This window comes from Clarias gariepinus, chromosome 7 (genome assembly GCF_024256425.1).
Source record: "Clarias gariepinus isolate MV-2021 ecotype Netherlands chromosome 7, CGAR_prim_01v2, whole genome shotgun sequence".
Classification (NCBI taxonomy): Eukaryota; Metazoa; Chordata; class Actinopteri; order Siluriformes; family Clariidae; genus Clarias; species Clarias gariepinus.
Window position 1 is genome coordinate 9059985 of NC_071106.1, and position 14481 is coordinate 9074465.

Genomic DNA, 14481 nt, shown 5'->3' on the forward strand with positions numbered 1-14481 from the left:
TGCGTGTATATGTGTGTGTGCACATGCCTATATATTGACCTGTATTTACTCAGGGGCAGGATGGTACCTGCTTGGCATCAGCAGGCGTTCCTCATCCCAGCCAAAATCACTTCTGACTCCATCTGTCAGCCTTCTTGAGTAAATCTGCTTATGGCAGCAGAGAGCATCACAGCACAAAATCAGCCATTAGTTCCTCTGTAGCTTCGGCGTGCTGTCACGTTTAAGCCAGCACCTCACAGGAACATCTCATTAACCTATCAGACACGGTCTTCTGGAACCTGTTAATCCCTGATGCCTGAATTTTCTAGCCACAATCATGAATTAGTAAAAGTATTCCTTAAGAGTGTATCTATCGCATGTATGAAATAAAACATGAGGTGTTTTGTGCCGTTATAGGAAATAGATGTTTATTGACACAATTATTACAAAGAAGTTGATTATTTTTCTATAACAGCAGTAGTGTTTCATTCCTCGTTATCAGTTCAACTTTACAATATTTTTAAGCAATATCCCACACAAGTAAGTGCTGTTATACTGGATATCAGCACAGCTGTGATGCAGTTATAGGCACAAGGTACAGTTGTGACGATATCCAGCATGACCTCGAGTGTGATATTTTATACAACAGCTCCACAAACAGCTCCACAAGCACTATTTATTATTAACAGATTATGATTCGTTTCATTCTTTAAACAGTTATTTTGCTCAGCCAACACATCTAACTAACTAACAAGGAACTAACTAAGCACGACAAACAGGTACTGTAGTGTAATTAACCGGGGTGAAATTAGTTTTAAATTCTTACCAGCACTATGTAGCCAAAAGTTGAGGAGGAGGAGATGGACAGTCCTGTAAATCTCGTAATTTTCTCCTTATATTTCCACTTATTCCGCTTTAGAACATCAGCTTTGTTGACTTACGAGTTCCAGGGTTAAATTCCAAATAGCGTTCAACGTACATCTAGTGTGCTATTTAAAGTATACAATCTATACGGCCCTTGATCTAAGGTTAGAGGGGAATTTTGAATTCAGCCTTTATCAGAAGTGATTGGTTTTGAGTCTGGGTTTTGGCAGGCAGCTGCTCTCTCCTTAGTACTGCAGACCATAGAGACCTACTTTCACCCATCCTGTGACTGACAGTGTAATTAATGGTTATTAGAACACCTAGGATGCGGAGTGGTACATATAGTTAAATGTCAATTTAATGCTGTGAAACATCTACAGTATGGACCTTTTTTTTTTTTTTTCTTTTTTAACTGGCGACTCATTCCTTAGATCACTGAACTTTTATTAACACCACGTTCTGACCAATCCGATTTGAGAATTCAGCAGTGCCTTGTGATCAACTTCTGACACATTTCAGATTTCCTTTCTTTGAACCTAAGGTGGCAATAAAGGGTAGATGGGTATGCGTGTCAATATTTTATAGCTGTGTATGAAAGTGTGTGCACAAATATGGCAAAGTGTGAGCAGGCCAGTGCTTGTTTAAGGCAGGTGCCATTTTTAGCCTCAGAGAGAGAGAGACCTAAACATTCTTGTATGATAAAACATCTATTGCGCCTGTTCTTCATCACATCTCTACATGTATACATTATAGTACAACCCGGTAATCGTGTTATCTTTCCACACACGGATATTGAATGCTTTGTTAAGTATAACACCCAACTCAGGAGAGCAATTATAGGAAAACAGTCAGTGACAAAACTATTTCCCTAAAATTTATAATTTTTATTTAACAGCACATCCTTTTATAGCACAGCAATTTCCCAGCAACTATCTTTTTAATTAATTAAATGAAGACGTTTTTGACATTTATAGTTACATGTTGTAATCACTTACTCAACATCCAGTCTTTCTTTTTTTAATCTGTCGAATAAGTTAATAAGACCAGATCAAAATGCAGCTTATCGTGTTATGGAGCCCTTAGAAAGTATTTGAAAACTTATAGCCTGTTTCAAAGCGCTGACATGGAAGATTCACTGTGTTTCTCTGCAGGAAAAGGCAGCTGCAGTTCTTGCTGGAGGGCAGAGTTCGCAGGTTCGGTTTGAGCCCTGAAGAGCTGAGGGAAAACGGCAAGCTGCTGGGGGAGAGCATGAGCCGTGCACTTTTTAACTATCACAGCAAAGAGGCTGGAGGCTCTGACAGTCCAGAGGTGACACGCCATGCACACACACACACACACACACACACACACACACACACTTAGCTTCACAATAGCATGCAACATGCTGATGTTACTCTAGGTTTTTTTCTTCTGATTGTGTATAGGGGTATCACCAGTCTACATGTTTTTAGCCTTTTTAGACCACATGTACATCAATGTAAGACTCTTTCTTAAATTTTTTATAAAATATAAGATGTAAATTATCTCTCAATCATTCAAAAGTGGTTGTTGTAAATGATAAAAACCCTTATAGCTCCGTAGCTTGTTTGTTGCTTTCAGGCTTTGCTAACTTTTAAAAATTAGAATTATAATTAATCATAAATAATCACATTGCAGTATACTCATTACATTACAGCATTTAGGCATATAGATATGGTCAAGACGATTTACTAAAGCTCAAACAAAGCAGGGAACAGGGAAGAAAGATGATTTAAGTGACTTTGAGCATGGCATGGTTGTTGGGATTTTCACACACAACCATCTCCAGGGTTTACAGGAAATGGTCTGAAACTGAGAAAAACATCCAGTGAGCGATAGGTCTCTGTGTGAAAATGCCTTGTTGCTCCCAGAGGTCAGAATAAAATTGGCAGACTGGTTCAAGCTAAAAGACGGCAACTGTAACTCATCCGCGTCAACTATAAACAGGAAACTGAGGCTGCAACTCATGTGGGCTCACCAAAATTGGACAACAGAAGATTAAATTAATGTTGCTTGGTATGATGAGTCTCAGCTTCTTCAGCATTTAGATGGGAAGGTTAAAATTTGCTGCAAACAATATGAAAACATGGATCCATCCAACTCCATCCATGCAACTGCAAGTAAAAAAGAAAGAAAGAAAGAAAGTCACGATCTAAGACCTGCATAGACAGGTTATGTTTTTGTACAAATTGCACAACTATATTATATGATGCTGTATAGCTTTTACCTCTCTTCATGTTATTTTTGTTGATATTGCCTTGGTAGCATGGAATATAACACGATAGGGTGGTGCAAGCAAGTTGTTCCCACTGTGAAGTTGATCATTTTTCCCTGAACGGCATGTACTAAAGTGTTTCATTACTTTTGCACCACAGTAATTTGTCAACAAGTCAGTGATTTCCTTTTGTATATATTATTTTTTTAAGAAATGAAAAAATGGCTCTTTTTTACCATTTATATTGACAGTTAATGTTTTGAAGGTTTCTTGTGCAATCAGGCATGCTGAATTATTAGAGAGAAACTGCATAAACCTAAAGATCTAAAACTAGTAGTGATCTAGATAAAGGAACTTAAGAAACAATTAAAATATTTGTATTAACTTTTTCTTTCGTCTTTTGTCAATTCCATTAAATGTAAACGTAAAAATGTTGTAAGAGTATGAAATTATAATGACTTCTCACACCATAGAATTGTACCTAAAGCGTAATTTCCATTATTACACACATTAAATGATGAAACACATTCACATTCCTTCAGGCAGAATCTACACGAATATTTGTGTTGTGCTTTTTATACGAAGTATATACTGTAGTGACGTGCCGGTGAAAATTCATTATTTATTTTTTTTAACTCAATTTCTCTCATGTTTTAACTTCATTATTCTGTGTCCAGATTGTAAATTCTAACGAGAGCTCTTAACATCCACAGGAGCCCGGCAGCGAGGTGCTGGAGCGCAGCTCCGTGGTGGATCAGTACCTGCGGGGACTCGTGCACTCGGCTTCCAGCACCAGCGTGAAGGGAGAAGCACTGCACAAGCTCTGGCCCACCATGTTTGTAGAGATGGTGAGGGACTGCGTGCTCAAGACCAGGGACACGGCGGCGTGCATGCGCACCTGCCTCGACACGCTCTCTAATGCCAAATGAGAAGGAGGAAAACGATGTCATGGAGAGTGTGTAGAGAGAAATGAAAGGATGTTTACTCCACCCAGAAAAAAAAACAACATTCCTGATGATGTTTTTTTTTCCCTTTTCCCCAATCACAGTCTCCTATGGAGATTAGTCCAAGTGTTGGGATTTGAACTTGTGTATGACTTGGAGGGACAGACTGACACTTCTGTAAGACTCATTGTGACACACTTAAGCTCTGAGAAAGAGAAAGGAATGATCTCTGAAAAACATGATGCCTGTGATGTTTTTATGCTTGCTCACTTACACTTTCACGAGTGTCCCAGAAGAGAAGTAAAAAGTGATGCGTCTTCCTAATGGTGCTGCTAACACAGACACAAAAAAAAGAAAACCTGGTCCGGTTCTTATTCTGTTCGTTGTCTAACTGCGAAACATTAGACGAGATTAGACCATGTTTTGTTTTATGTTTTAGCCGTTTAGTCTCTTTTTATGCTGCTGGATAAGATCCAAATGACTTAAACTCTTCCTGCACAGAGGGTTTTTGTTTTGCTTTTGTTCTATATTTTACAGGATATTAAAAGAGAATGATGAACTCTTGACTGTTCGGCGTCTGAGTACTGAAAGAAAAGCACAGTGCCTTTCCAAAATCAACAGCCACCACCGGAGACGGGCGCACCGGGAGTGGGCCGAATCTGTCAAGGTGGCACTCTGCCTGCATGAGTGTTTTCAGGTTGCTTGGCAGAGCGTGAAAAATGTTTTTCTTTATCTTCGCAAGTTCACAGGAAAGTCTGAGGTGTGTAATTACCAGGGAGAGGAATGTGCAGTAGTTCGCTTTTTATCTGTTTAACAGGAGAGGTTTTGTTTCAGAATAGGCTCTCTACATATCCTTTAATCACACATCCACACACTCACATGCACACAGGTCCAAATGTTTTATTGCTGCACTTGTATGATGATTTGTAGATAGATCACTTTTATATACATAATTATAGTTTCACTGGTGGGTAGAGAAAAAAGGAAAAGGGAAATGTGAAAGGTTGTGTAGATTTATAGTCGCATGATTCCAGACCACATGTGCTCAAGATCAACATCCTTCCTACCTTTAATGGGAAACGTAACACATTCAGGCTAGAACAGGGCATTTTCTAAATGATGTACGATCCTGACGGGAAAAAACGGAAATGTGTGGTCTGGGAATACCCTTCACATGGAAAAAGTTTACATAAACTTATCATGAGCCTGAATGTCATGGCAAAATTGAGCTTACAGTCATATTTATTAATTTATTTTTGGTATTTCTGAGGAAGAAGAATTGTCACAAATCACAAATCTTTAATAGAATTTGAGAGTACAAGATATCTTGCATTTTGAGCTTTCTAAAATCAGTACAGGATCACAATTATACACACATCACCTAATATTTAGTGAAATTTTACATTAGAAAGTTTTACTTTCATCAGATAGGCTTTCAAACGCATAAATTTTAAGCATGGGCCAAAAAGTTTAAATTAGCCTGCTTTGTTCATTACACACCTAGCTTTGAGTTTTCAGGTCTCTCTCCTGATGGAACATTCAGCTGTGCCCTGGTTTTCAACGTCTACTTGATGATTTGAGGTTATGCGGAAGAATTCTGTTCCAGCGGCAGCAAAACAGCCTCAAAACATGATGCTACCACCACCATGCATAACAGTGCTACACTGTTCTAAGGGTTAAATGTCTTACATTACTTCTCCAAACTTTCCCCTGGTCTAAATTTACTTCCAGAAGGCTTTTACCATAATGTAAACTTACTTGACTATAGACATTCACATTGGGTGTGTGTGATAACCCAGGGTCTCTCTCTCTCTCTCTCTCTCACACACACACACACACACAACACATACACTCATTTACACAAAGAGGTCATTTAATTTAATTTAATTTAAATTTGGTCCACCTACCGAAAGGTTTTTGGTACGTCTGGGAAACTTGATAGAAAAATAAAGAACTATCCTGAGTCCTCAGGATCTCAGATCTGAGATCCAACGAGAGCAAAAGCATACCGTTAAGACAACACAGGAGTGGCTTTAAAACAACTCTGTGGCCCAATGATCTGAAACCAATGGAGGATTTCTGGAGATCCCTGAAAATAGCTGTTCTTCCAAACTTGTTGAGCATGAAACATTCCACTATGATGAATGGAAGAAACCTCCAAAAGAAAGATGTGCCAAACCTGAAGCATTATTCACGAGTTGTTGACTTCGTGCTTTAACCAAATACAGAGTGAAGGGTCTGAATAATTATATAAATTAGATATTTCAGTCTTTATTTTTATAGATTTAAAAAACACTCAAAACACCTGCTTTTCCTTTGTTAATTTAAAGTTTTGTGTGTTGATTGATTCAGGGGAAAAAAGATTTAAATCCATGACAAAAACAGAAAAAGGAGAAACCTTAAAGTTTCTGAAAACTTAGTCGTCACTATAAATCTGCAGTCATGTTTTTTGTTCTGTTTAATTAATAACCACAAAGTCCACAGAAATGTCACGCAACATTAAACACTGCTGTCAAAGCTGCATGGACCTAATCCGGCTCTAATCCCTCCATAGCAGCGTAGGAAAATCCCCAAGGCTAACTAACTCGCATCACAAATGTACGTTTGTGTGGATTGAAAGCTGATGTGGCCCACGGAGGGAAGAGTTTAAACAGCCAGCAGAAATCAAACAGCGATTCAAAAGACTTGGGCTTCATTCTTTCTATTTCTGGTTTATAATGTTTAAATGTAAGCTTAGATGGAATGGAATCAACATGTAGCCAAAATGAGATGATAATTTATTTGTCTTAATAACTTTAAGAGAGAGAATGGTGAGGGAATCGCCTCGTTGGGAATGGTTCATTGCTGCCATAACATACTGTATATTTCACAAACATTTCACAACTTTAAAAAATACATTTAAAAAGGATAAAGGTACATTTTGCTATAACGGTACACCTCATCAAAAAAAAAAAATGAAAAATCGATTACACTCAGATTAGGAATCTTGAGAGTATTGAATCTCAAAGTCTCTGTGAGATTTGGAACACATGGGATCATATTAGGTTTAAGGTTTGTTTATACCCAGCTGTTTATTAATCTATAACACATCAAAGACAAAACTTATCACATCAGAAACAAAGCAGCTGTTTTTGACTAAGTGATTATATTCCATCCAGTCAGAGATATTTAAAATGTTTATATTGAGTACAATCACTCTTTTTAATCAATGAATGTGACGGAAAAAAAATCTGATGCAGCTGTTCAGCTGTAGCATCCCATCCAGTAAACATCTTTGTCACACTTTTTCAATTCAGTTTCAAGTATAAAATTCCTGGAATTAGGAAATTAAGAATCCTCCAACACACGTTTAAATGTATTGTGCCTTTACTTCTTAAAAAGAATTGTGGTCACAAAAAATGATCATGAATTGATATCAGTTTGACGGCATAGTGGCTTAGTGGTTAGCATTGTTGCCTTGCTTGGTGAGTTCTCCGAGGTACTCTAGTTTCCTCCCACAGTCCAAAAACAAGCAGATTAGGCTAGTTGGCGTTTCCAAATTGCATGTAGTGTGTGAATGTAAGAATGTGTGTGTGTGTGCCCTGCGATGGACTGGCACTCCATCCAGGGTGTACCCCGCCTCGTCCCTAAGATCTCTGGGCTCCATCAAGCAGTACTGTATGTACAATAAGTGAGTGACTGAGTGAAGAGAAATCAATTAAACATATTAAAAGTAGAAATCAGAGCTATGTTTAATAGTGAAAGTAAGAGCATTTCCGTACACACACAATGTGGAAATCAGTAAAAAAAAGTTTTAGTATGTTAGAGAGCATAAAGATTATACTTTAAAGCAATGGGAAAAGGTCATGTGTACTGATGAGTCTAGATTGACTCTATTCCAGAGTGATGGGTACTCTCAGATGGCACGGGTATATTTCAGAACTCAAAGTGAAAGAGTGTTTCTGGGAGCATGAGGAATCATTTTACACATGAACTAGTGAAAACCATTCTTAAACGGAGTTAAATCTGGATGAAATATTAATGTGTGCAATTTTTTGGCCAGGTAGGATACATCTGAGGAGTTGAGGATTAAAGGCTTTGCTTAAGGGCTTGGTAGTACTGTACTGTGGTTTGAACCCATAATCTTTCAATCAGTAGGCCAACATCATGACTAATGAGCTACCACTGCCTTGATTTTGTTCAACACAAAAGTCTTTCTATTACGAATAAAGCCATGCAGAAACCAACAGCACAGTAGAAGTGCCTCCATGTCCTGATGGTCATACTGTATGAAGATTTTCTCCAGTTTATATAATATGTAAAATTGTTCTAACAAAAAAATTGCAGAGCTCACTTCTAATGTTTTTTAAAGTTTAATTGTTTGTATCCTGAACCTACACCCTATTTTCCTAACCCTCCTTTTGGAAGGTCCACTCTCCAGCACACATCGTGTCCCGCACTGTTTATTTTTATGAATGTAATGACATCTATGAATTGAAAGGCAGTGATTTGCAGTAAATAAATAAAGGCAACAATCATTAATTGATTATAAATGATTATAACTGATGTGTAAAAAATAATTTAAAACTGATTTGTAAATAGGACAACAGGGAAATCTGATACACTTAATCATGATTATGATGATGATCATCATCATTGTCATCATCATTTATGAAATCCTACCCCAAAGAATGGTTTCATATCTAGCAGAGGGTACTAAATCAAATCGTATCATATTGTGGGCAAGTCTAATGTTTACACCCTTAGGGTTTTCCCTCTTATGACAAACATACTTTAACCCAGAAGAAGCTGTTAACTCTTTCAGACTTTTTGCTCATATGAATATGGGTAAAGGACGATAAACAGAAAGTGCATGTAGAAATCAGTGAGCTTTAGTGTCTACCTGGAGTAACGTAGAAGGTGTTTTTTGAAGAAGTGGTTAGTGAGAATGCAGTATTTAAACACACACATATACACTACCATGTTAGTGGTTTTGCTATGCTGAGATTGATCCATCACCATGTTAACTTTACACCATGTAGTTTTTAGACATATGTCCATCTCATGCATTACACATGGCCAGGGTTTAATATTTTAACTAAGAGGGCGCAAACATTTTATAACTGGTGTCAGTACACAGTCCAACTATTGCAGACCTGTTATACATATAAATACAGTATATAGAAAAGGACATGCAGTTATAAAGTCTGTTAAAAGTGAAATATGACTTGATTTATAATTATACTGTTAAGCTTTCATTATCCATGTACTCTTTTCAAACATTTAGTGTGCACATAAACTAATTTTGTGTGAAAACTATACAATATGCATGCTAACACAGTATGTCACGTCTGTTTGGTTATGTGGGTGGGCACATTGAACAGTTAGGTCTCAGACGTCATCAGTGTAAACTTTTAGGTCATACTGTAATCACAGGTATTCAACACCAACTTTAACAGTATGCAGCGCTGTGTATGACAAATACAGGTACGCTCAGGCCATGCTTATAGCTCCCGAAACACTGTGGAGCATCTTCAGCAACAGCGCGTATGACAGGCATAAGTTGGGGCTGAAGGACCATTGGAGCAGCAGGTGAAGCAGCAGTAAGTGGACTGCACACCAGGTGTAGTCTGCATCATCATCATCATCATCAACTTTTATGTCGTACCATGATGTAACCCTATGCAGCGTCACTATCATCTTTAATGTCATTCTCTGGATGCATGTCACAGACATTCCTCGCCAAATGTGACAGTAGCACAAACAGGTACTGTACATCAGGCCGAGCATTTTATTAACGCGGTGAATTGCAATCGGTATGGAGAGCGCCCCTAGCAGCCAGAGGTACTACAACACAGAGGAACACATTACAGTGACGATGAAGGTGATAACTTGTATTTGAAAGAATACAATTTTAATTTGAAAATATTTTTAAACGTGTTAAACAGGTCCCGTTTATTACATAAATTAACATTAGTTTCCCAGCCCTTAATATATGTAGTACAAGAAATTGGACCTAATGTAATTGTGCCATATTTTAAACTCTGACATTTTTTCTCACACGTGCAGTGAATGTGAATTTATTTTCCCTAGATTGCATATTTTCTCACATTTTACATAAATTGATCATTTTCCCATCTTATTTTTTAAGATAAAATTCAGTTTAGAATTTGTTCTATGTACAGTATTTCTATTTCTTTATAAAACTTCTAATGTTAAGTTCATATTAGTATATTTCTCTGTACATGCTAGTGCCTGTGTTTTTTTTTTGGTGTTTATTCTTATTTTTATTTTGACATAAAAATTTTCACATATGCAACACATATTTTTTCATATGTGATTCACGTTCTTTATACGTGATTCTCCCATATAATGGTAATAAAGTAGTTAATATGATTGTTCCCAAAAAACATACGATCATATACTATATGTATATATTGTACATTCTGTGTGATTTATACGTTATACTGTATATGTATATGCATATTTTTTATTTAATTATATTGTAATCTGTACAGTAAATGTGTAGATTTTAATTTTTACATTCTTTTCTTAGTACAGTACTCTTCTCTAATTGAAGAGAAATCCTTATATCTTCTTAATTATTCTTAGCTTTTCTTTTTAGATCACCAGCAGCCGTTAAAACATTTAACTGCATATCATACTGTGTGTGGTTGTGTACGTGACAAATACATTTTGAATTTAAATAAAAAATTTGAAATATTAAAAATATATAATTTTTTTTAGTATTTTTGTAGTATTTTCCCTATATATGAAAATTAGACATGCTTCATTCATTTTCACATGCTTATTTTTCACTTTACCGTGTGTGTGTGTGTGTGTGTGTGTATTTTATTATTATTTCCTTTTACTATGTTTTCCCTGGTTTCTACAAGTGAAATGTTTTCACATTTTATTTCATGTTGTTTGATCATTTTCAACTAGATACTTTATTTCCAGATGAAAGTTCCCACGTGCGGTGTCAGCTCATATGTCACTCATACGATCACGTGCCAAATAAGTGAGTTTTAGCAATAATCTCTCTCTCTCTCTCTCTCTCTCTCTCAGGTCCTCCTTAAACAGGGAAAACATTCAGAGGCTGTGCTGGAGTGCTTTACCAGGTGACTGATCCTTTCCATTAAGGACTGACTCTCCCTCTCTCCCTCTCTCTCTCTCTCCCTCTCTCTCTCTCCCTCAGGGTTTAATGAGAAGCGTCAGTTCTGCGGAGCGGCATGACTTTTTTTCTTTGTGTCTTTCCCTGCGCTGGAAGCAGAGGTTGAGGATGTAACTCTTGTCCCCGGTGGAGATTATGCTCTGTCACCATGCAGCAGCTCGGAGGGAGAGTCCGCGCCTCTTATCTGTCCCGACTAGACTCCGTGCGCGCGCGCGTCCCGCCGAGCTCCCGGTGCTGAATGAAAGCTCGGTGTTCACCTGGAACCGCAGCCAGAGACAGGTAGCACCGCATGCACTCTTCTCACTCCTCACTGACTTCACTCGGGGCTTCTGCGGACTCAAACAATCAATTCAGTATTGTTAATTGCATTGCCAATAATACTATTTCATTATTCTAATTATGAACTGTGGTACAGTCAGCATTCTCAACAACATCCGACTGAACAATACCTGTACTGTATGTGTTCTTTACTACCATGCAACTATAACTTTGGGGGTATATTCAGCTATTGATTTATTTTATGGAGTCTATCCTGCGCATGAAGTGGGAATACACCCTGAATCACTCACACACACACACATACACACACACACACACACACAGAGCCAGGCTACTGTACCTACCAGTATGTTTTTTAGCAACCCATGCAAACATCTAAAATTGCCATTTAGATAAACTTAAATGTTCATCATGATGTAAACTATTTGTGGATTTAATTCATAGTGTTCAAACAACTTGATAACAAATATTATTTCATATTTGCACTAACAGTATGTGATTTTAAGGCGGCATGTGACTTAGTGGTTAGCGCTGCTGTCTTGCACCTCTGGGATCCGGGTTCGATTCCCACCTCGGGTCTGTGTCAGGTTTGCATGTTCTCCGTGTGCTTGGTGGATTTCTTCCCGGTACTCTGGTTTCCTTCCATACAGATCAGGCTAATTGGCATTCCCAAATTGCCCATGTTGTGTTTTTCCTGCAGTGGATGGGCACCCTGTCCACTGTTTACCCTGCCTTATGCCCTAAGTGTCCTGGAATAGGCTCCAGGCTCTGCCGCAACCCTGTACACAGGATAAGGCGGTATACATGATGAGTGAGTATCTGATCTAGGTGTGAGTCAAATTACAAGATAACATTAAGGCATTTGTTCTATTTCTTGTTTCCATAGCGATAACTAACGGTCACATTGACCTTAAGACAAAAGAACCAGATTCAAAACTATGTTATTTAACTAAAAAGAGGCCTGTGTTCATAAATAATAAATTTTAAGGATATGTTTACATACATTTGAGAAAGGAGTCTCCAGTGTCAGAGCTTTGTACCACTCAGTAAGTGTTTCACTAAGGGGAAGTTCAAGGACAGAGAGTCACACAACAAAAACAAGAAGTTACAGTCACTCAAGCACTCATCTTCTATACCGCTTTATCCTGTATTCAGGCTTAGGACATGGGGCAGGGTACACCTGGACAGGATGCCAATCTATTGCAGGGCACACATACATACACACACACTACGGGCAGTTTGGGAACGCCAATTAGTCTAACTTGCGTATCTTTGGAATGTGGGAGGAAACCGGAGTACCTGGACCCTGGAGGTGCAACCTCCAGGGTCCAGGAGCCAGGTGGAGCCAGTGCTAACCACTACACCACCGTGCTGCCTTAACATTATATAATTATATAAATGTAAGAAATATGATGCAATATAATTATTTATGATCTTTAATTAATAAAAAGTAACTATTGGCAAATTGCTGTGGTGTAAAAGGAAGGAAGCACTCCACTATAGAACAGTGTCTCTTTCTCTAGTGATTTAAGTATTATAGACTAATAAAAATAGAACTTCAACTTTTTAAAGAATGCTGTTTTATAAAGATTGTGTCTTTAGGTGGTTATAGACCGGTCCAGTTTCCTATACATTAAAAATGTACATTATATATGGACAGTTTGACTGCAATATAAGATAAGTCCATTTTGGAGAAAAAAAATCTAAGTTTTCAAGTTTTTATTCAGTAGTTGATGTCAGCGTTCTATCGTGGTATCGTGGTATCATAGTATCATTGTCCGAACCCTATATACTGTATGTCCATGGTCCCATAGGGCTATCATGAAAATCAGAACTCCTGACTGGAGAATGCGACAAAATAAACACAATACTTCAAGGCTGCCAAATGCAGCAAAACCAGTGATAATGATATAAAGTAAGGATATATAGAAGTTTCAAAATGTTTAGACAATCTGGTGTTTATGTCATGTTGTAGTTACACAAGTTGTGTTTGGAAAAAAAAGAATAACCATAGACTTTTTAAAGATCAGCTTCCTACAATTATAGAACAGTGCTAAAAATGCCTTACAATTGGCTTAGCAGGCACTTGTTTGACCTGTCACCCCAAGCTCATCCGTGATCACAGCCAGCCGTGTTTTTTTTTTTCCTGAGCTCATGTATGCAGAACATGGTGGATAACACTTTTTAGTTGGCTTCACGACTCTTGGACAAAGCACGTGTTAGGCTTCACCCTCTACAGATTGTAGCTGTCATACGATAAGGAGACCTGACTGTTGGCTGGGAATCAGCCAAGACTAAATTAGGGAGAAAATGGTGCTAGTGTCCATTTCCTCGACAGCCTGAAATGAAATACAGTCAGTCTAACGGGGGAAAAAGTCATTCAAACTATCCCTAAGGTGTAATTAGCTTCATGGGGTGCACTTTCCAAATTTGGTGCTCCAGTTAAATGAAAGAGTCCTGGGAATTTTTTAGAGGTCAAAGCTCATTCGTGTCCTGTGCCACACAGCGAAAGCACAGCTGCCAGCTCGAGAGCTGAAACAGACATTGCACTTGACCACCAAAACTGACACACTGTTTTACATTTCCCAGGTAGAGCTCTGCACTTTGTGTCCAGCATGAACACGGTGCCATGTGTAAGGTAAGAATGTATACAGTGTCACATCAGCAAGTTTTTTGCGCTTGTTTGTTGCCTGTTTCTCAAATTGCGAAATATGAGGGATGTTCAAGTCAAACTAGAACTTGTGATGAAATTTCTGGTGAATAGAGGCGTGAAAACTGATTGACATTTAGGCACAGTACGGTGATGAGACTCCTACCCGCTGTAAAACATTTAAATGCATTAAACATTTTAACGAAGGCCGTACGTTCGTGAATGATGATTCCAGACGAGGTGGCTCAGACCCCACTGCAGTCAATCAAAAATTGACGAATAACTTGTCTCCACCTTGCAGAAGAGACACATCTGTCTGTGGGAACTGTGCACACAATCACTTGCACATTACAGGAACCCGGCTGGGAGTTATTGCCAC

General features: G+C 38.1%; 2 protein-coding genes across 2 annotated transcripts in view; both read left to right on the forward strand.

Moving 5' to 3' along the window:
- Nucleotides 1-4562, forward strand: part of LOC128527910 (leucine-rich repeat-containing protein 49) — a 44744-nt gene extending 40182 nt beyond the window's left edge. Inside the window, exons 17-18 of the mRNA XM_053500566.1 lie at nt 1995-2151; nt 3790-4562. Of these exons, the coding sequence (XP_053356541.1) occupies nt 1995-2151; nt 3790-4005 (373 nt within the window). The 3' untranslated portion in view covers nt 4006-4562. The remainder of the gene's footprint in view (nt 1-1994; nt 2152-3789) is intronic.
- Nucleotides 4563-11257: 6695 nt separating this feature from the next.
- The window catches only part of adamtsl7 (ADAMTS-like 7), a 53954-nt gene continuing 50730 nt past the window's right edge, over nt 11258-14481 (forward strand). Inside the window, exons 1-2 of the mRNA XM_053501147.1 lie at nt 11258-11452; nt 14042-14090. Coding sequence (XP_053357122.1) covers nt 14068-14090 — 23 coding nt within the window. The 5' untranslated portion in view covers nt 11258-11452; nt 14042-14067. The remainder of the gene's footprint in view (nt 11453-14041; nt 14091-14481) is intronic.